The sequence below is a fragment of the Chrysemys picta genome, chromosome 6 (genome assembly GCF_011386835.1).
Source record: "Chrysemys picta bellii isolate R12L10 chromosome 6, ASM1138683v2, whole genome shotgun sequence".
Lineage (NCBI taxonomy): Eukaryota > Metazoa > Chordata > Testudines > Emydidae > Chrysemys > Chrysemys picta.
Genome location: NC_088796.1, coordinates 123,842,974 through 123,864,238, shown reverse-complemented (window position 1 = coordinate 123,864,238; position 21,265 = coordinate 123,842,974). Strand labels below are relative to the sequence as shown.

General features: G+C 43.0%; 1 protein-coding gene across 1 annotated transcript in view; it reads left to right on the top strand.

Moving 5' to 3' along the window:
- Window positions 1-21,265, top strand: part of LOC101936691 (cysteine-rich protein 1-like) — a 53,817-nt gene that overhangs the window by 20,061 nt on the left and 12,491 nt on the right. Inside the window, exon 2 of the mRNA XM_008174414.4 lies at window positions 12,571-12,665. Coding sequence (XP_008172636.1) covers window positions 12,571-12,665 — 95 coding nt within the window. The remainder of the gene's footprint in view (window positions 1-12,570; window positions 12,666-21,265) is intronic.

The window sequence follows — 21,265 nt, the reverse complement described above, 5'->3', positions numbered from 1 at the left end:
AAGTGGGCTGTATATTAGAATAAAGTATCAGCCATTAACAAAACCAGTTTACATACCCTGGATCAGTTCAGATCTGGAACCCTATCGCCTTCAGCGGAGTTAGTCCTGATTTACATAAGAGTAAGTGAAATCAGGCTGCTTGTATACTATTAGCTAGCAGTAATATGGAATAAACACAAGTATCAGAGGCGTAGCCATGTTAGTCTGTATCCACAAAAACAACGAGGAGTCCGGTGGCACCTTAAAGACTAACAGATTTATTTGGGTATAAGCTTTCGTGGGTGAAGTGGTTTTTTACCCACAAAAGCTTATGTCTAAATAAATCTGTTAGTCTTTAAGGTGCCACCGGACTCCTTGGAATAAACATGGTCGTTCTTGCAATTATTATAGCTTTCTGCATAATACTAGAATTAATGATTGGAACCTTAACCCTCAAGAGTTAAACAGAAACTGAGATTTAATGGATTTACAGGGTAAAACTTCTGTATATTGACAAGTGCCAGAAAAAGATGGAGGTAAATATTTGCAATTTATTGTATGGAATTTTAGCTACATGGATCCCATTAAAATCAACTCAAGTCACTGGATCGAATTCCAATACAATGCTTCATGATTGCCACATTATTGTGCTGTCGCAACGTACCAGGCTGCACAATGCATATACTGTGCTGAAGCAATGTATGTACCCTCCATAATGATTTTGCTAACAGGACGGAGTTTGTTTAATTATTCTTATCTTAAAATACAACAACAAACGAAAAATGATATGATTGTTGCATGTGGGCTACCTATTGGCATCAGGAGAGAGGATCTGACGATACCTCTGGGCATTCTGAACTTCCCCGTAGTGTCATCCATTTGGTGTTGGAGTGGTGCCTGAGAAGCATTTGAAGCCAGACGGCTGTATGCGTTCTCTACTCTTTTGAGCCACTTCACCGTGAGAAAAATGAGTTCTGCTCATTGTTTAGAGGCTGGGACATGATGGACCAAATCCTCAGCTGGTGGGTAAATCAGCGTCGCTTCATTCAAGTTAACAGACCTGTGCTGATATTACACTACCTGAGGATCTTCTGCTACGTCTTTCATTACTAGTTTCTTCCTGGCCATCTTGTGAATAAAACCCCAAGCACCAGTGCTTCAGGGAGAGGTGTAGTTTCTGGGAGGCAAAACAGGCTGCAACGCATGATTTCTACACAAGGCTATCTTTGCAGTCTGGTTTGGGAGGAAGAGGAGAGTGACGTTTCCATTCTCCTGCTACAGTTTGGTCCCCTCTGCCACGACTTGCACCAGGGTGCTTTCTTAGGTGCTGCAGTCATGTTATGGAGCCCAGCAGCACGGCTTGAGATATAGCTGCGAGCGATGGCGGAGTCCTTGGGACAAAGCAAGGCCGGTTCTGTAATTGCTGTAGGAAAATGGAACCCTGAGTTCAAAGGTATATTGATCGCGAATCATCACAGGCGCAACATGCCGGGAGGGTTCATTAGAGCTCCAAGAGGGGGAATAATCATTCTGAATCATCTTCTAAAGGAAGAAAATGGATCTCTCCATCTCACAGCTGCCCAGCTGAGAGACGCTCATGTTGCAGGTTTCTAGAACGTACATATCAGCGTATACTCATACCTTCACTTTCCATCTTCTTCCCCTTGTCAATTCCTGATCCCACCAAAATAACTTTGCCCACTAGACTCAGCCCGCTCGGCCATGCACTGGTGATTACAAAGCAAGTGAAGTGGAAGCTGAAGCATGAAGCAATGCTGCATGGCTTGATCTCATGTCAGATCTTGCAAATAAACCCCAAAGGGGACTATTTGTGTTGTCTACAAGTACCAAAACTTGCATGGTGCGTAAAGCTCCAGGGCCTTGTCTACATGGGGGAAATTGACCTGCCTGGCTATTCCAGATTCACCATTCTGCCATAGCTATTCTGATATAATTTACCGATTTTGGAGTAACTCCCTCATGTGGACGCTCTGTTCCAGAATCAAAGTGATGCTATTCCAGAATAATTACTTTGTCTCCATGGTCACTTTTATATGGGATAAAGCGTCCACATGGGGACTTATTCTGGACTAGCTAGAGCGGAATAGTTATTCTAGACAGTCACTTGCTCCTGTGTATACAAGCTCAGATAGTCCACAGTCTAGCCTGACTGAAGTTTACAGCCCCAGGCTTTAACCCGACCCTGAAGTGAACATTTCAGCCAGCAAGCAGAAAGGTTGCACTGGGTCAGTCTGGAATATGGTTACATACAGGTTGGGGGGGGAAACATGGAGGCAGAGGGTTTAAAAAGCAGCCTTGCCTAGGAAGAAATTGGTCTCTGGAAAATGGAGGGTGAGGGACACTTTAATTGACAGTTCATTTAAAGTAGGCTGTTTCAGAACATGAAGCCGACACGGTTAACAAATCTCACCGAAGAATGTTACAACTTGACCTGGATGGAAAATGCCATTTCGTTTTTGTACAAAATGTAGAGAAAATGTCCATTCCCCTCCCCCCAATTTCCCATGAAAGTATTTCAATTTTTTGTTAATGAAAAACCAACACCAAAAAGCAACAAACATTCAGTGTTTTCATGAAACGTTTTTTGGTTTTCCAAAACCAAAAATGGAAAATCTTCACTGAAATCCAAATCAAAACCAGAAATAGTTTGCTGCAAAATGTTCAGGCTTTGGATTCCAGTTTTTCACTGAAACACCTGAAATGTTTAATGAAAATAAACAATTTCCACCAAACCAATAAAGGAATGAATAAAGAAATGTGGTCAAAAAGCCATTTTTGGCAAAAAAAAAAAATCTTTCCAGCTAGCTCTACTTAAAACTGTGAAGGCAAATATAGATTCTCAAGATGGTTTTTATTATGTGCCTTAATTAGCAGCGACTAATAATCTGTCTTCTTAAAGGGCTGAGAAATGACCTAATTTTCATGATGTCCTGCTAAGCTTCAGAAGCGGTATGCAAGGTACAATTATGAGCCACTGTATGTGGGGACTGTTGTAACTGTATGAGAAATCTATTTTCCTGGTAATTATTTTGGTTCCTGTGAGGATACAGGTACTGTTTCTTTAAGTCTATTGCAGGACGCTATTGCAGGCTTTGGGGAAGAATTTCTACAGTGCAGCAGAGAGAGACAGAAGCTTTAGGGATAATACTGGTTTCCTTATTCTCATCGAGATGCTTGTTCATTGCTAGAATCCCTCTTTCTGGCATTTTTACCATTGTCCCATGATGATCCCATTTCTTGAGATTAGACTTGGCCTCCCCTTTTTAATGCACATCAAAGGAGACCAGAAGGTTCTAATAGAGGAGTGTGAAACAAGAAGGTTATTATAGTCACATTGTTTCCTACTCTCTATCCAGTTACGTTCATGGGCCATTTTCATCTACCGAGCAAAGTACCAGATTCTGAATGCCTTATATAGTCAGTCTTTCCCATGTTCTGTGCTTTGACTGGCTTTTCCACAGTTAGGCTCTCCCATAAATTGCTCTAAGCTGAGGAGATGGCAAGTGATTCAAACTGCAGAGGAATGAAGAGCTCAGAGCAGTTTGTTTCACAGCTGTCAGGAGGTGCATTAAGCTGTAAAATTCTGATATTGTTCCTCTCAAATACTATACAGTGCAATGGATAATGGAGTCAAACACTAGAGCTAAGCAAATATTGGTGGGTGGGGGGGAATAGAGGGGGAGGTGCCATACATCTTTATTTGAATTCCAAATCACATGTGGCTTTCATGTGTTCATGACCCTCTTATGTTCCCTTTCCATTAACACGTGTGCATTTGAGCTCAGCTAGTGAGAACGCTGGTGAAAATCGAATGTGAAGCTTGGCTGCTCAAACATTCGTTGAGAGCAAAACTGAGACTGAATTCAATGACAATTCCCCGTTCACATTGTGTTATTAGCTAAATGCGCTGTCAAATCAGGGGATGGAAACAATGCCACGTCGCTTATGTAACTAACCAAAACACTGGTGAATAGTTTATTGCGAACAATCTGCAGACCAAGAATTATTTTCTGAAGACATTTGGGAGCATTTCATGATCCATTCACAGAAAATATGTACCCAGAAATAAAGGCAACAAAATTATTTAGTGTCAGTTATTCACTCAGCTCTGTCACATAAGTCGTGGGCTTTTAAAACGGATGGATAATTTTAGGATCAGCAATATTTATAGTTATTAGAGACAGTTGAAAAATGGGCTGGAAATATAGTGAGAATTTTTTCCTATTTCCTCATCAAAATTTCAGTGAAATATTTAATTGAAATTTCAACATTGTTCAGCCTGGCCTAATGGCTTGCTATGTTATGATCTGGCTAATTGAATCACGTGCTTAATGTGTTTGCTACAGGCAGCTGTCAGGCTCCAGTACAAACAGGTATTTAAGCATGTGAGCAGGCCCACTGAAGTCATGCGATTGAAGTTAGGGATGAGCTTAAACACCTGGCTGAATTGGGGCCCCAAGGAAGGAATTTCCCCAAATTCCCCTATACAATTGCACCAGTGACTAGAGGCACTTGAATTGGGGATTTTTCCACCTTTCTCCAAAGCATCACGTATTGCCCACTCATTCTATTAGACTAATAACACCTAGCTCTTCTACGGTGCTTTTCATCAGTGGATCTCAAAGTGCTTCACAATCTTTAATATAGTTATCTTCCCAACATCCCAGTGAGGGCAAGAAATGTTATTATCCTGGTTTTACACATGGGGAAACAAAACACACAAAGGCCAAGTAACTTGCCCAAGGTTACCCAGGAAGTCTGTGCCAGAGCAGTGAACCCAGGACTATCAACTCCTAGGCTAGCATGTTAACAAGGGGACCATTCCTCCTCTCAGTGTACCATTCCACCAATGACCTGATCAGGGTGGATTTGATTTAAATCAATTTGATTTAAATCACTAGTCAGGAAGACTCGATTTAATAATGGATTTCAACATAAAAGTGCATTCTTGTTGGTTGTTATAACCTTAATACATATTCTTCACAACTCAGAGATAGATGTAGGTTTCATTTTTAGAAGATACACACTATATATTATTAAAGTGATTTATTTTGAAAACTTTTCAGATTAATTTTACAGCTATATCAGAAAATGAATGATTGTTTGGTTATTTCATTTACCAAAGGTAATCGAAGCAGATATTTATGAAGTCATTGGGAGGTGAACTATCTCCAATTCAACAGGATAATCATTAATATTTGGAGGATTTTCGTGTCATGCTGTATTAGGAGGAGAACATCACCAGACAGACATTTAAATTGTTTTATTTAACTAAAACAACAACGTTATGTATTTTGGATTTTTTTCTTCAACAGCAAACATATAATATTTTTACAAAACAAGCATATGAAATTTTGAATTTAGTTAAAACATTCAAGTTTTTTAAAATCAGGTTTGTTTTTGTTAAAATTGTTTTTAACTAAAATAGTTAAATGAAATATTAAAAAAAACAAAAATTAAATTGACTATGCCAGCCAGGTCAACATGAGAAACTTAAAATATTGGCTTCTGCAGCTAACTCAGTCGTCTTCACCTTCATTTTCCTGTTTGTTCATAATCTGGAAAAGAAAAACAAGCTTTCCTGCTTTTTCAGGTCCCAAACGATTTCTCAATTTGGAATGAATTAGTCCAAAGGAAGAAAATATTCTTTCTACACTGGTAGAAGAAGCTACTGCTGTTAAAAGTGAGATTATCACTTCAACAGTCTCTGAATCCAAGTGCTGAAGTGACTTCCACCATTTCATTCGTGTGACTTTCTTTAAAACATCATCAGCAAACATATATTTCTTGAATGGTTCACCCTCAGTTCTGATGTTTATTATAGTTGGCATTTTGGAGGGATGATTGCTGGATGTCCATGTCATAGCCAACTCCTCTTCTTCAGCAGTTGAGTTTTGACCCTGGTACCGAGTATTGAGAATATTTGCAAGAAAATGAGCTGGAGACAGTGCTTGTCCCATTCGTTTTTTTAATGCTTGTAATTTAACTCTGTCATTGCATATGTCTCTTTTTAAGATCTCACTCAGTTCCTTCCAAATTTCAACAGCGTCAGCAATAAAACAGCTATTTCCCTGCATTTTGTTCAAGGCTACAGAAATAGGCTTCAGGGTACTCAGCATGTGTTCAACATTTCTCTTAAGCCCAATGTTGAGAACTTTGGCTGTGACAGTGCCATCTATTTGTTCACAATTTTTTTTCACAAACTGTCATCAGATTAGGCCAGTTCTTGATATAGGGCTCAAAACAGTCCACTACTGAGTTCCATCGCACGTCTTGTGGGAGAGTTAGCTTGGTCCCTCCCACTTTGCTGCTGCAAAGTGGTTGTTTCGGAAGTATTTTCAATTTCAACAACATTAGCCTTTATTTCTGCAACACTGAAGTCTGGCTAGGAGGTGCATCAAAGGAGCACTGCAACCGTATGTTATTAGCTTGGGACTCTTCACTCTCTTCTAAATAATTTCTTCTCATCTTGGATACATTTGCAGCATTGTCTGTGACCAAGCTGTGTACTAGACATTTTAAATTTTTTTTTTTAGTTTGTTATAGCTTTTACTGCGACTTCTTGTAAGTATTCTGCAGTGTGCGCATTTCCTGATGTATCAATTGTTTCTGTAAGGAAGACATTCCCTTCTTCTGTTGTCACACAAGCACATACAACAGGATCATTGTGGACATTACTCCACCCATCAAGACTCAGGTTAACAATTTCACCCTCTAGCCCTTTGGCACACTGCTCAATTTCTCTTTCATACACTTTATCCAGCAATTTGCCTAGGATATCTGCTCTGTTGGGTGGACTGTATCCTGGTCCTAATGACTGAACCATGTTAATGAAGTGTGGTTCTCAATCATACAGAAAGGACAGTTTGTTGCATAAACAAACCGGGCAATTTTTTCATCAATTACCTCTTTTTGTAATCTGCTGGTTCTTATCACAAACTTATCTATGGTTGTTTCAGGATGATAGAGATTTTTTTCTCTTTTTGCTACAGGTGATCTACTGTGGCTATGTGACATACATGATGCGACTGAAACACTATCATTGGCAGATAACTCTGAAACTATAGAAAATGATGGTGATCTTGAAGGTGGATAGTCTTCAGAATCCTGTATGTTGAGGATGGATTCCCCTAAACAAAATAAGTCAATGCAGTTATTTAATTATTATTACCATACCGCTCATTTAGTATTACTCATTGCATTCACTGACACTCAGTACTACTTTAAAGGTGAAATTGTAAAAGGAAGATCTGCCTATTTCAGCTATTTATTTTTTATCACAACTGCATCTAAAATGATAGTACCATAGTAACAACTATATTTTTTGCTCAAACATGAGAATTCAAGAATAGGCCAGAAGGAAGACAGGCAGTCCTTAAGAAAGAAGTATGAAATAAAAAAGTTTACCAACCTGAAGATCCTGATGTTCAGACATGTTCCTTTCACCATCTTCAATGCAGCTTCTTCCTGAGAAGGAACACGTCTCATGATGTTGTTTCATTTGGGCAACCAGGCCTTGCATTTCTTTGTTGCACTGTTTGCATTTTGCACGCATGCCTGTTTTACCCACAGGTAGAGGAACTTCATTAAAATATTCCCAAACTGGGTCTCTTTTACGGTCTGCTGCCATTATAGGTTTTCCCTTCTAGTGAGAGAATGCTATGGTAGATCTCCAATCAATGAAGGCTACACCCAGAAAGACCTCAAGACTTCTGGAATATGCTGCTCAAACAGTTTCACTTTTGTTTCTACTGCCTGTCCCTCCCTTCTCACATGTATCTCCAGACTTCTTCTCCTTGTCCAGATCTATTCCGCCCCCAACAATCTTCTATTCATTGAACTTTTTGAAACTTTGCACTTTTAGAGAGAGGTAAGGGATTGACTCAGTGTACACAAGTCTGCAGAGGAACAATAGGATAGAGGTCCGTTATTTCTCACCTCTCTATATTATTTATTTATTTAAAACATTTTTGCTGTTAACAAGCATGTTACCTCTGGAGACACAAATCCACAGTTAGAGAACTGCAAACCTAAGCATTTCTGATGGTATCTTCTAGACTGAGCACTGAGTCCCATTGGGTGGATAGAAAGTTTATCCTAAATAATCTATACAGAAGCCCCTGGAACCCCGTAAGATTGGGTCCCTAATCCATAAACTATTGGAACTCATTTACAAAACTTGTCTTAAACATTACATGATTATATTGTCTTATACTATAGAATTAGAATTTATAATCCCTATTCCATGATGAGATATCTTTGATTTATAATGTAACTTAATTAAAACTATCTTTAGATAGGTTTTTTCCTCAAAAAAGTATTTTATCAAAAAAATCCAATTTAAATAAAAAAATCCGATTTAAATAAAAATCCGATTTTTTTTAATCACTGATTTTTATCCACCCTGGACCTGATCCACTGTAGTAAAAACTGACGCTTCTATAGTTCGCATCAGTAGTTTCACTGTAATCACTCACAGACAATTGCATAATTATAGCTGTGGACAATGGAACCTAAAAAAATGCCTTGGTGAGGTTTACCAAATGACCACTTTTGCCAGGTGTCATTACAGAAGAGTTCAGTGGCTTCCCTGGAGGAGACACCCTTGTGAAGTTAATTGGATCTTGGTAGGCAGGCTTGAATTTTTCCTCTTGCTTTGGGGCAAGAACGTATGCACTTTATGTGGGGGAAGTGCGGGAACAGGGAACGAAAAGACCTGCTGAAATTCCACTGCATAGTCCCAAGAAAGGAGCAGGGGAGGTTTGGTCTGTACTCTTAAAGCCCTTAACCTCCATGACAGCTTGGGCTTTAATGGCCATCCCACTGAAATACTGATTAATTTTTAAACATTTTGTCAGGAAACATCTGTTTATTTCACGTTTGGCCAAATATTCTTCCACCTCTTTGGCTGACGATAGCAGCGGAGACAACAATTGAGGGCATCTGACTTGCTGGAGGTTTGTCGAGCATATTATTATGGCGTAATGCATGCACCTCTTTTCTCCTGGGGTTTGTGTCAGGCAAGGCTTCGCCTCCCAGCAGCGTGTCCTTGTGCTGCAAAGTGACAGGATTCTGTTCCACTGCTCTGAAAAAGTCCGATGTGACAGCAAAGTCAGCAAATGGAGAATTCAGGCCAGTAAATGGGCTTCAGCGGCTGAAGGGATGACATGCATTAGCCACAATATGAATGTTTAAAATAAAGAGGGGTCTGAAGGGCCATCTCATCTTGCTCGTCCCTTGTGGGATGCATCTAAAAATCCTGCTTTAGGATCTCTTCTACCAACCAGCCCGAGATGTACCATCTGATTTAGGAAAGCTGCTTCAACCTGCACAACAAAGTGGGGAGGAGGATCCTTTCCCTTCCCCCTCGGTCATGTGTGCATTTGTACTTTGCTAGAAACGGTTGCTCAGAATCTGCCTGTTTCCAGAGAGGTCTGTGCTAATTAATACTATTACTACTGAGGTCTTTATAACACTTTTCATCCAGAGATCTCAAAGCGCTTTACAAAAGAAGTATCATTATCCCCATTATACAGATGAGAAAACTGAGGCACAGAGGAATGCTGCAACTGGTCAAAGGTTACCTGGAATAGAAGCCTGGTCTGCCGAGTCCCAGTCCGGCATGCTACCCATTAGCCAACACCACCTCCCTTTGTTGGTAATACACTAGTTCAAACATGTATGCCCCTGTCCATCCCTCTCCAAAGATAGCCACTGCTGGCAGAGCGGGTTTGTTGGCTTGCAATGACTTACAATGCAGTCCTTTCTTAACCAAGCAATTTGAGCCTGATGAATCCTGTAGCTTCTGCTTTAAGGGGATTGGAACCCACGACACGTTTAATTATGGTACTATAGGTACGGTGACTGCAGGGTATTACGAGGGTGACCGTAGGATATTACTACAAGGGAAATCAGAAGTGCTTCAGAACGGATATACCTGCTACTGACCATGTGGTTATCACGGGCAAATCTGCAAGGTTAGGAATACTGCCCTTCCCATATTGGAAGGGGCGGGTTTCTGCACCTGTCACAGCCACCTCCAATGCCAATGCTCAGGAGATGCGAGAGCCAGAATGACCGAAATCAACTGTGCTGTGGGAACCTAGATCCGGACTCCCAGCTGGTGGAACTCACCTGGGGATTGCCCAGGGATTGAAGGGAGAGAGACACAGGCAGGGGCCCTCTTGCTAAGCCCCAATCTGCACCAATCCTGTTGAGTTGACACATCACCGCAGCTCTTATGTGACCAGTGGAGAAGGGCAAAGTGCGTGGAGATTGGAGATTGTTCCTTCTCCGCTCCCAGTGGGCCAATCCAACGGGAATCAGAAATAAATGCTGGTCAGGCTAGAAAATGCAGGGATTACATGTAACCCATCCCAGGCTTAATTGAGCACCATCCAAGAAGGAGCTTAAAGGGGCTGCCAATGGGATCAGTGTAATGACTGGGCACCACTCATGGCCTCTGTTGTCATCTGGCTGCAGCCCTGTTTCAGGTTATACTCTTAAATGGCTGGTGCCAAACTTCATCCTGGCCTGAGTCAGGCCTCCAGGTTAGCCCCTACACTTGCAAGAATCTGAATAATTCCAAGCCCTACTTGGGTCAGTTAAACTCTAGGGGCCCGGTTCATCATTACCAGCACTGTGCGGCTTCCGCAGAGCCCTAATGCATGGGGTGATCCAGGGCTGGGCAGGGGCATGCTGGAGGAAAGCGGGGGGGACATGCCAGAGGAATGGAGATGCGCCGGGGCATTCTTACTGCCCAGCAGAAATTCTGCCCCTCTGTGTAGGTCCATAAAGCTCCCTATACAGCACTCAACCTAGCGCCCAGCTGCCCTGGAATAGAGTTACTTCAGGTTTTGGCTGGATATGGGCCCATGTCGCCAGGTTCAGATCTAGAACCCACATTTCACCAAATTCAAGCTATCGGTCTGGTCCCATCCAGATTCCAGCTTCGGCCCAACACGCCTGAGCCCTGGGGTTGGGATCAGAGTCCAACCTTTTCCAGAGTTAAAGGGAATTTGGATCTGAAGCGGCAATTTTCCTCCTGGACTTCACTGGAGTCACTAGTATCGCTCTGTAAGAGAGGACAGAATCTATCCTATGACATTAAAGAGACATCGGTAACTTGAAATCCAGCCAGTTTTTTAAAAAAGATGTAAAAGTTGTTCTAAGGCTTGCCCCCGAGTTCCCTGCTAATGTTTGTGGGTTTAGAATCACATTCCCCCGCTTGATGTGGAAACACACACATACAGTACACACCAGGGGAAACTGACTATGGTGATGTGGTGAAACTGACTATGCAGAAAGTGCTGTCACGTGCAGAATCGGGGACCGGATCAGTACTGAACTAGCTCCCCATTGTGTTGCTAGAGAAACCACTCACTGAGCGAGCTCTTAAATGGAAACCCTCAGTGCTGGTGATGAGTAAAGCTCTTATCGCCCTTTTCACAGGGGTAGAGATGTTAACCCTGGTGTCCTGGTTTAAATCCAACTCAGATATTCTGCCCATCTAACTTCCTGCTGCTGTTTCAGTCTTCTTCCTGTAACCATTGTGTAAGGTTGGTGTGTGCTGTTAAACAGATGCTGTATTACACCCCAGAGCTGGCTAAATTTCTGGAGTGGGGAGAACTTTAGAAATGGGGAGAAACACAGTTTACATAGTCCAGTGAGATCCGTAGGGATAAAAAGGTGCCTTACAAATGTAAGATATTAAGTATTATTATTGGTTGGCATTCCCTGTGGCCTTATACAGATGACTATAATGTACCAGGACCAAAGCCCCTCTACGGGGAAAATATACGAGGGAAATAAATGCCCAATAATTGTCTGACAGCTCCACAGGGAAGATAAATAAAACGCGTTTGTATGTTTCCTGAAATGCAGTATGTGGCTGTAGCGTTGTCCTGATTTTCTTGATTCACTCCCACAAGAATGTTTGCATCAAGCCATGCATTCAGCCTGATCCTGAGCTATGTTATCTCTGAGTTTGATCATATTCCGCCTGGGGAGCTAATAAGTACTGCCCTCTCCCGTTAGCAGGATTATGACACAAGATCGAATACATAATTGCCTCAGAGTAAAATTCTAAATAGTAATAAGACAACTAGGTACCCAAGTTGACTGCATGATGTGTCTCCCTGTGTGTCTTTTTATTCTTAGCACAAACACAAACCAAGAAAGCATCTACACTAAACAATGTGTGACCTGGGAGAGAAATCCTGCCAAAGATGAAAAAAAAAAACCTCCCAAACCCTACACTTGATTGAAGCGAAGAAGAAAGGCAATTTTCATCCTGGTTAGGCGTGAAATTTCCAACGTGTAAAGTTTAGAAAGAGTAAACTTCAAAAAGGCAGAGCCACAGCGGTGCTGTTGAAACCAACTCACAGAAAAAAGCCAAATTGTCCCTGTATTAAAGATTCTACCCTGGCTTTGATTTGAGAAAAAGAGTCCCACTCTTCCCTCTTCCTTGGCAAGCAATTCCACGGATCAAAGACAACCATTTCACATATGTTCCACTATTAATGAGGTGCTTGGAGTATAATTACTCATACCTTTTTCTTCTCTTAACAGCTGAGAGGAAGCGTTCTCTAGGCAAAGACTATCATCCCCTTTGTCTGAAGTGTTACCAGTGCAAACGGCAGCTCAGCCCCGGCCAGCACGCAGAGGTAGGAAATGAACTGTCTCTTATCTGCCTGCCTCGATGAGTTCCTGCATGCCCACAATAATCCATCTCCTGATTCCATTTCAAAGGGCTGGTTCGCACTGGGATGCACTAAAGGCTGCATGCAATATGCTTAGAAGTTTTTTCAGTGTGAAAGCTGGGGAGATAAAGGCTGATAGAAAGTGGACATACACAGAGAACAGCAAACAGATTAGAACTATTACAGCACCAGGGTAGCACCACCATTTACTAAAAATATCCAGCTTGCCAGAGCGATAAAGACAAACCACCGTGTGTCTGTCACACTCTGGTGTGGGGAGGTGGACAGGGGTGAGTGTGTTGAGAGCCAGAGAACAGGTTGCACACGGTATTGTACACGCTAGGAGAGCCTGACAGGAATTTTTCAGCAAAATGTTTTTTCATCAGAAAATACCAATTTGCCCAAACCGAAGCTGTTCACAGGCAAGGGCCAGTTTCGATGACTTGCTCATCTTGAAAAATTGTTTGGAGAAAAGAAGTTTTGAAATTGTCCACGTGACTCGTGTCGACATTTTCAGAATGAAAAATTCCGGTTCAGAAACACTTTTTGGTTAGAAATTTCTGCTAACAACAATTTTTAAAAAATCTAAATTTAAATGAAATGTTTTGAATGAGCTGAATTATTAAAAAAAAAATCTGAGGTTTGACAGGTGGAAAAAATTGAGATTCCGACTTTTCATCACAATTCAGGATGTGAAAGTTTTCCTGGGATGGGAAAACCATTTCCTGCCCAGTTCTACACTGGGGAAATCAAACAGACTCAGATCTGAAGGGGCAGCCGATGAGTACCACCGGGGGAGGGCGGTTTGACATACCTCAAGCAATAGAGCCGAGAGCCCTGCTTTTGAAGACTGCCTCTGAGCATCAGTGAACTCTTGGGAAGATTTTCCTAGTCTAACCCAAAGTCGATGACTCTTTAGGGATGCTTCCAAATCAATGGGATGGGTTTTTGGAGAGGGTTGAGATGTTCCTCAAATGGGGGTGGTGGGGAGAAATGGAAAGGGGCTTTGTGTAACTGGTTGGCTGGCCAAATGGAGCTAGCCACTAAATGATTTCAGAGCCTAAATCCCACTTTCAAAAGGGATTTAGACAGCTGGGGCCATATTTTCAAAGGTATCCCCATTCCTCGACTAGAGGGGGATCGGCAGGGGTCCCAAGAGCAGTGGATTTCAGAATAAATAATCCTTTGAGATTACCGGGGCAGTTCCGTCTCTCAGAGCAATTGTCTCAGGCTCTCTGCAGACTCAGGCCAAAGTTTCAAGCTCTTCTTACTAACCATCAGGGCTAGAAACCATTTTTTAAATTAATACTGGAATTCACGTCATCACATGATTCCAGGAGTTGAAGCCCCAGGCTGCCTATGCCTTAATGTGTCCCTGCTTCCAAGTCCCAGTGCAGGCAGCGGTGTTCAGGTCTTTGTGGGCATGCATGCACCTGACCTGCCCACATCCGCGGTGGCTGATTTCTCAGGGTAGCCAGAGAGAGCTGCTCTTTATTTGTCTGCAGTACTGCCCTGGGACAGATTCTGCATACAGGATCTGATTTATACAAGACACCCAAGAGCTGTCATGCATCTGCATGCAGTTTCTGATTCTGCAACATACCCAACCATATGCTCCTCTTCTCTAAAACCAGAATCAGTCCTACTGCCACACTCTTCAAATCTCCAATCACTGAGACAAATGAAGATGGTGGCGCGTGCTGCCGCAGACCTTCCTGGCTCTGTGCTACAAACAACACAGCCCCCACTTGCTTTCTGCAGGTTCACGAATCAGAAAGGCCAAGAGATCTTTCAGGTTCTTACCCAGAGGGCTGTGGTGATGATCTGGGTAAGGACAAGGCACTAGGATGATGTTGTCTCTAACACACAGTAACCTGGGCAGCGCAGCCAGTGCATTCCCCTTAACATGTGATCAGAGCCAAATTCTGCTTGCTGACTAGGCAGAAGTGGGAAGCTGGTGGGAGCCTGTTTTGTGTCTGTCTCATGTGAACTTCTTGTGTCTAAGGTGATATATACATCACCCCTCCCTTCCCCAAACAGCCTAATGAGGAACGATCCCCAGCCTGATTTCCCCCTTCTCGAGGACAGTAACAATTGGCTGCGGATCTACACCAGGCGGGCTGAGCCCAGACCTACTCCCCACTCAGCTGCTCTGGCACCTGTATATTCTACACTTTTTAAAATGTCAAAATCAGCCTAGGAGGCCATGGTCCTGGACCCCTTGTGGATTAGATTTTATTGAAACAAAATGTATTGATTGACCCCAAACAAGTCCCCCCCCAAAAAAAATTTGTTTCATAGGAAATGTGAACATTTCACAATGAAAGGAAATGTCAAAATGTTGGAATTTGCCATGGCTTCAAAAAAAAAAAATACCAAAAAAAGAGAGGGTTCAAAGAAGAGCAACCAAAATGAGTCTTGAGTTTCTACTAGGAGAGATGGAAGGAACTAGTTTGTTTAACCTAAAAAACTACCCGAAAAGGCAGCAAGGTACCGGCACACTCCTAAAAGCGGCTCAGTACAGAAGAGCACAAGAAACTATCCTTAGGAGACACTGGGGCTAAACTAAGGAGCAAGGTGCTGAAGTTAAAAGGATAAAGGGAGGTAGCAGAAGTAACTGACGTTAAGGTCAGTCAGGCAGCGAAACAAAGTGTCGAATAAGGTAGCTTGCTATGGCACAGTCACTAGACATCTCTAACCTAGAAGCAGGGGTTTTAATTAAGCAATCTGCGAAGGTCCCTTTTCATTTCTGAAAGCTCTGACTCCCGGCTCTGCTGTAATCATAGAATCTCAGGGTTGGAAGGGACCTCAGGAGATCATCTAGTCCAGCCCCCTGCTCAAAGAGGGACCAAATTCCCAAACAGATTTTTACCCCAGTTCCCTAAATGGCCCCCTCAAGGATTGAACTCACAATCCTGGGTTTAGCAGGCCAACACTCAAACCACTGAGCTGTTGAATCCAGGTCTCCAGAGGAAGAGACTGGCTGTTTAACTCGCTAGCCTCATAGCCATCGGGCCTGGTGGATAAGACCAGAAATAGCAGACACTCACCTATTCTGGAAGCGAAGCTGCTTCCCTGAATATGTGCATCCCATCCCCACTGTGTCTGTGGGAAGTTCCTTTTACTAGTGGATTGATTTAAAGTGACTGCTAGTCCTGACAGTCACTATTTCCTGGCAAATGTTGACCTCTGGCTCAGTTGATTTCATCATGTAACCAGCATTCCCTATGCACCCTCTAATACTGTATGAATTTGCTTAAAAGCAGAAGTTGAGTTTTTTCAGACCCAGCCATTTAATCATCAGGCTGCAGTGCAACATTAGTGGCAATGGTGCTATTTATCACGAGTTAATTGCAGCTCTGGGGAAAGGCGATTCTTGGAGTTCACGTGTGTGTGTGTGTGTGTGTGTGTGGGGGGGGCATTAGAGGTGTTTTTCAGCACTAGATAATGATCGAGATTCAAAATGTCTGGTCGGTGACATACTCTTTGAGTGCCCCCAAAGCCCCATGCACAGCGCGGGAAGAATGAAAAATGCCAGGCAGTAATATTGTACAGTATCCTTTGAGCTCATGACAAGACCTAGTGCTCCTAAAGGTGGGAAATCTCAGCAGCACTGGCTGGTCATAAAGACCCCCCAGGCTCTTGGGATTTGTTTGCTAAGGAAGTTTCCTGACACACCGGGCGTTTCCTTTTTCCATATTTGCTAGGTGTCAATATGGGGTAAACAGAAGAAAATCCACCCACTCATTTTAATTTCAGGAACTGAAGGGAAATACTAGGTAGTGATGTTTAAACTATCCCCTCCACACACACCTGGGTTTTGTTCCTGTTATTCCCTTTGACCTGAGCGATTAGCTAAATACAGGGTGTCACGGGTTGTTCCAGTTAGGGGGACAAACTGGTGATAGAGCCAGGTATTGCCTTTGATGCAATCATGTTTCTTTACAAAGATTATACATAAAGTCCTGTTTGCCTGAACACAGCAGGAATCAAATAGCAGGAGACAGTTTCCTTGCTTGCTGTTCCAAGCCTCCCTTTCCAACCAGAACTCTGCCTAAAAAGCTTTCTCTTAGCTTTCTCTTAGAAGCACATTACCAGCCTTCTCTTACTGTCTTCTTGCTCCTTCTGCTTCTGTGGTGCTGTCTTTCTCTCTCCTACTTCTCCTCTCCCACACATATCCTCGCCCACAAACAATGCTCAGCAAAGCCCTCAGCCCACACAGTTCTAATTCCTGGGCAGACTCGCATATGCCTTTGTTTTAGGTGGAGGCTGCTTAAGTGTCTCTTACAAATATTTTAAATGAGGGGTGGCAGCCACACCCAACAGGTTAACTGAGGTATGATCTAACCCACAACATTACACTATTATTAATTATCTGTGCTGCGGTAGCATCTAGGCCCCAGCCATGGATCGGGACGCCAGTGGGCAAGGCACTGTACAAACACAGAACAAAAATACGGGCCTGCAATGTCTCCTCAAATCCAGCAAGCCAATTATGCCATTTAAGCGAACCACAAGGGTCCTTAGCACCACTGACTTCAATAGAGCTATGACAGTTTGCACCAGCTGAGGCTCTGGCCAGTGACTTTAACGGGATAAGAAGCACATAATGAGAAAATGGATCACGTCAGCCCAAAGAGAAGGTCCATTATTTAGAAGCTCCATCCAACTCTAACTCATTCCCAGGTGCAGTCTCCAATCAACTCCAGCTGCAGCTGCTTCCAAATGGCCAGCCTGCTTTTGAACCACATCCAGACGCCATTGCTTGCAAAGCTCTAGACACCGCTGGTTTGAATCAAGCACACACATTATTCCTGATCCCATTTTAAGCAGGACTTGCCCTCTCTGCTCTGGGTTCCATTTCCACAGGCTGCTGAGACACACAATCTTTCCATCCACTTCGATCACTTTAGATCAGGTCCCAACAATTTTAATTCCTCTGGGATTTGGGAGTTTTTTCCCTCTCCCGAAGTAGAGAGCCACATTGAAAAAGGAAAGTTAGAGGTAGGCTGGCTTGCCAGAGGTCGGGATAGCAGCTACCTGCACTAGGATCAGATCTGTCCACTGCCATCAGCTAATATCGAGCTGCAATGCGAAGCTAAAAGAGGTCTGTGGTACAAAGCAATGCTCATGATACTTTATTTGAAATGCTAAACTTTGCTTGCTTTTTTTTTTTTTTAAAGACAGGCCATAACAAAAACAACCCTCTTGCTGAGTTCCCTCTCTGCCACTCCCCTTCCCAGCCCTTCAGTCAGTTTATTTGCTCTCATCCCAAACTCGCCTGTAGCAGCTCTGTATTTTACTCTGTCTGAGAACACCCACATCGGTGCCAGCACTTAAATACCATTAGCAGGAACATTTGGGGGAGGAATAATGACATGCCTTTAGCCCCCACTGAAATGCTTTGGACTCAGTGCAGTTTTTGGGAGACAAGGAAGCAAACTGAAGAAAAATTAAAAGGAAATGAAAAGTGTCTCTCCTACAGAGTGGAGTAGTTAGCATGGACTAACTCCATACGTCTAATTCATATACTGAAATAATCTATTAGCAGAAGGTTTCGGCCTAACAGATTCTGAGGGAAAATTATAAAAAACGTCTAACTGTTCTCATTAAATATTAAAAAAACAAACAAACCACTCAGTGCAACACATTTTTTGTTTGCATTTAAAAATTCCCCATGTACTGTTTGCAACCCAAACATTGAAGCATCATGCACATAAAGAGAAGTGCAATAAGCCAAGAGAAACTGACTTGGATCCAGTTTGCAGTGTTGTTATACTCCTGTTGGTCCCAGGATATCAGAGAGACAAGGTGGGTGAGGTAATATCTTTTACTGGAATAACTTCTGTCGGTGAATGAGACAAGCTTTTGAGCTCTACAGAGCTCTTCTTCAGGTCTGGGAAGGGTAATCAGAGTGTCACAGCTCAATAAAAGGTGGAACAATTTGTTAAGCATAAGGAGTTAACACATGTTGCAAGAAACCATTCCAAATCAAGTAGAAAATTAACACATCTTCAGTCATAGGACAAAGGAGAGGTAGGGCAGATCTACACTAGAAATTTACATTGGCGCAGGTGTACCGATGTTTGTGATAGGCATGTGTAGGATCCAGGGTTCTTGAAAGGTGTGTTGTAGGGGTTACTGATCATCATAGCAGTGGCGATATGGCTTCAGGTTTTGAATCTGTTGTTCTGGCAGGGTCTGCTGCCACTTTCAGTTGGTGTATCCTGGTCTTTGCGGAGTTTGCTTCTGATAAGGAGCTTGGCAAGTTTGGGGGTCGGGGGTTGGAAGGCCAGAAGCTGGAAGACAGGAAAGATTTCTTTCAGGATGTGGTCCCCATCAAGTATGGGTTGTAATGTTTGATGATACCCTGCATGGGTTCGAGTGTGGGTTAGTAGGTGACAACTAGGAGTGTGGGGTCAGTGGGGTGTTTTTTTGTTTTGTTCTGTATTGAAGCAGATTCTCTCAGGGAATTAGGGTGACTCATTCCATGATGCGATCTACTTCTCTGGTGAAGAGTCCTTATTTGGTGAAAGCGGTTTTGAGCATGTTAAGGTGTGCATCCCGAATATTCTCCTCAGAGCATATTCTATGGTATCTGAGGACCTGGCTATACATAAATTTCTTGGTGTGTTTGGGGTGGATGCTGAATCTGTGGAGGTAAGTGTGGTGATTCGTGGATTTCCTTATATCTAGCTCTAGGGCTCCATTGTTGAAGCTGATGGTGTTTTTCAGGAAGGTGACGCAGGTGTGGGAATGTTCTAGAGAGAGTTTGATGGATGGCTGGTGGTTGTTGAAGTTTGGGGGGCACTCTAGGAGGGAGTTTTGGTCATCCGTGGAGACAGCGAAAATAATCGTTGATGTATCTCAGGTATATCATTGATTTCATGCAGCATTTTTCTAGAAATTCTTCCTCCAGGTGATGCATGAAGAGGTTGGCATATTGTCCTATGACTGCAGCAATTGCTCACTTCATTTAGAATTGTTTCTTGCAATATGTGTTAACTCCTTATGCTTAATGATCTGTTCCCCCTTGTATTTAGCTGTGATACTCTGAGTACCTTTCCCAGACCTGAAGAAGAGCTCTCCGTGGAGCTCAAAAGCTTGTCTCTCTCACCAACAGAAGTTGGTCCAATAAACAATATTACCTCACCGACCTCGTCTCTCTCTAGAGTCTAGTTTCACAGATTATACAGAAATGTAAATAAAGAGCTCCATGGTGAAAACCATAAGTCCTGGAGCACCCACTGAAAAATTTAGTGGGTGCTTAGCACCCACTGGCAGCCAGCATTCCCCCCACCATGCCTCCTGCCTGCCGGTGGCCCTGCTGATCAACTCTCCCCGCTCCCTCCCAGCGCCTCCCAGCCGCTGTGATCAGCTGTTCCATGCCGTGCAGGAGGTGCTGGAGGGGAGGGAGAGGAGCGGGGATGGAGCACACTCAGGGGAGGGGGCAGAACTGGGTGGGAAGAGGCGGGGCGGGGGCAGAACGGAGGCAGGAAGAGGTGGGGACTTGGGGGAAGGGGTGGAATGGGGGCGGGGCCTGGGGTGGCACAGGAGTTGAGCACCCCTGGGACTAGGAGGAAGCTGGCGCTTGTGGTGAAAACATTCTTTCCATTTGAATAATATAAAGAAATATTGATAACACACGTACAGCCTTTGGGTTTTCTTTAACAATGATTTTAAATTTGACAGTATATTTTTAAGTGAATTATAATATATCCCTCCTGCCTGTTAAAATGTAATTTGTGTGAGTCTTTATGTCTCCCCTACTCTGAGTGGTGCCTGCTCCCAATCCAGGTTTCCAACACAATAGTGCAAATCACAGCTTCTTCCCCATTACGTCTAAACTGCCTCACGTGACCTGTTATATATTGCTCAACCAGTGAAGAAATATTTGCGGCTATACAACCTGGTGCTGTAAATCCATCACCTCTGACAGCTAAGTAGCACTGGGCCAGCTCAGGCCTTGGATGGGGCAGCTAGGTGTTGCAGGAAGTGTTATCAGTGGTATTGCAGGTAGCACGCTTGGCTCTGAATGAGTGCTGAACCATTGCCCAGTGGAGGTGCTGTCTTTCAGATGAGATTCAAAAACAGGATTGGTACCACTTATGGTCATCAAAGGTGCCATGGGACTTTAAAACAGGAGTAGGGAAGTTAACTCTGATGTCATGTCCAAATTCAAAGATGGGTAATTATATTATAACTACTTAGATTCCCTCTGCAGTTTTGGTTGGATAAGGTAGTCTTCACTTTCTGTCCTGAACTGTTCGGAGTGTTGCTGTTTTTCATGAGACATTTGTCACATCTCATTGCAAAGGTGACTACAATTCCTTGGTGGATAGAGTGAAACTGACCTTCATATGATTGATATGGCAAAATTGAATGAAAGCTGTAAGTTACAGATAATGACATATTTACATTGAGTTAACTCTCTCTGTAAGCAGGTGGAGAGATTCAGCAGGCAGACAGAGAGGGGGAAATAGCAATCTTTCTAAGGGCCAAAAATCTTTTTAAGGCCAAAAGGGTCCATTGATGATAATCAAGTCTGATCTTCTACATGGCAC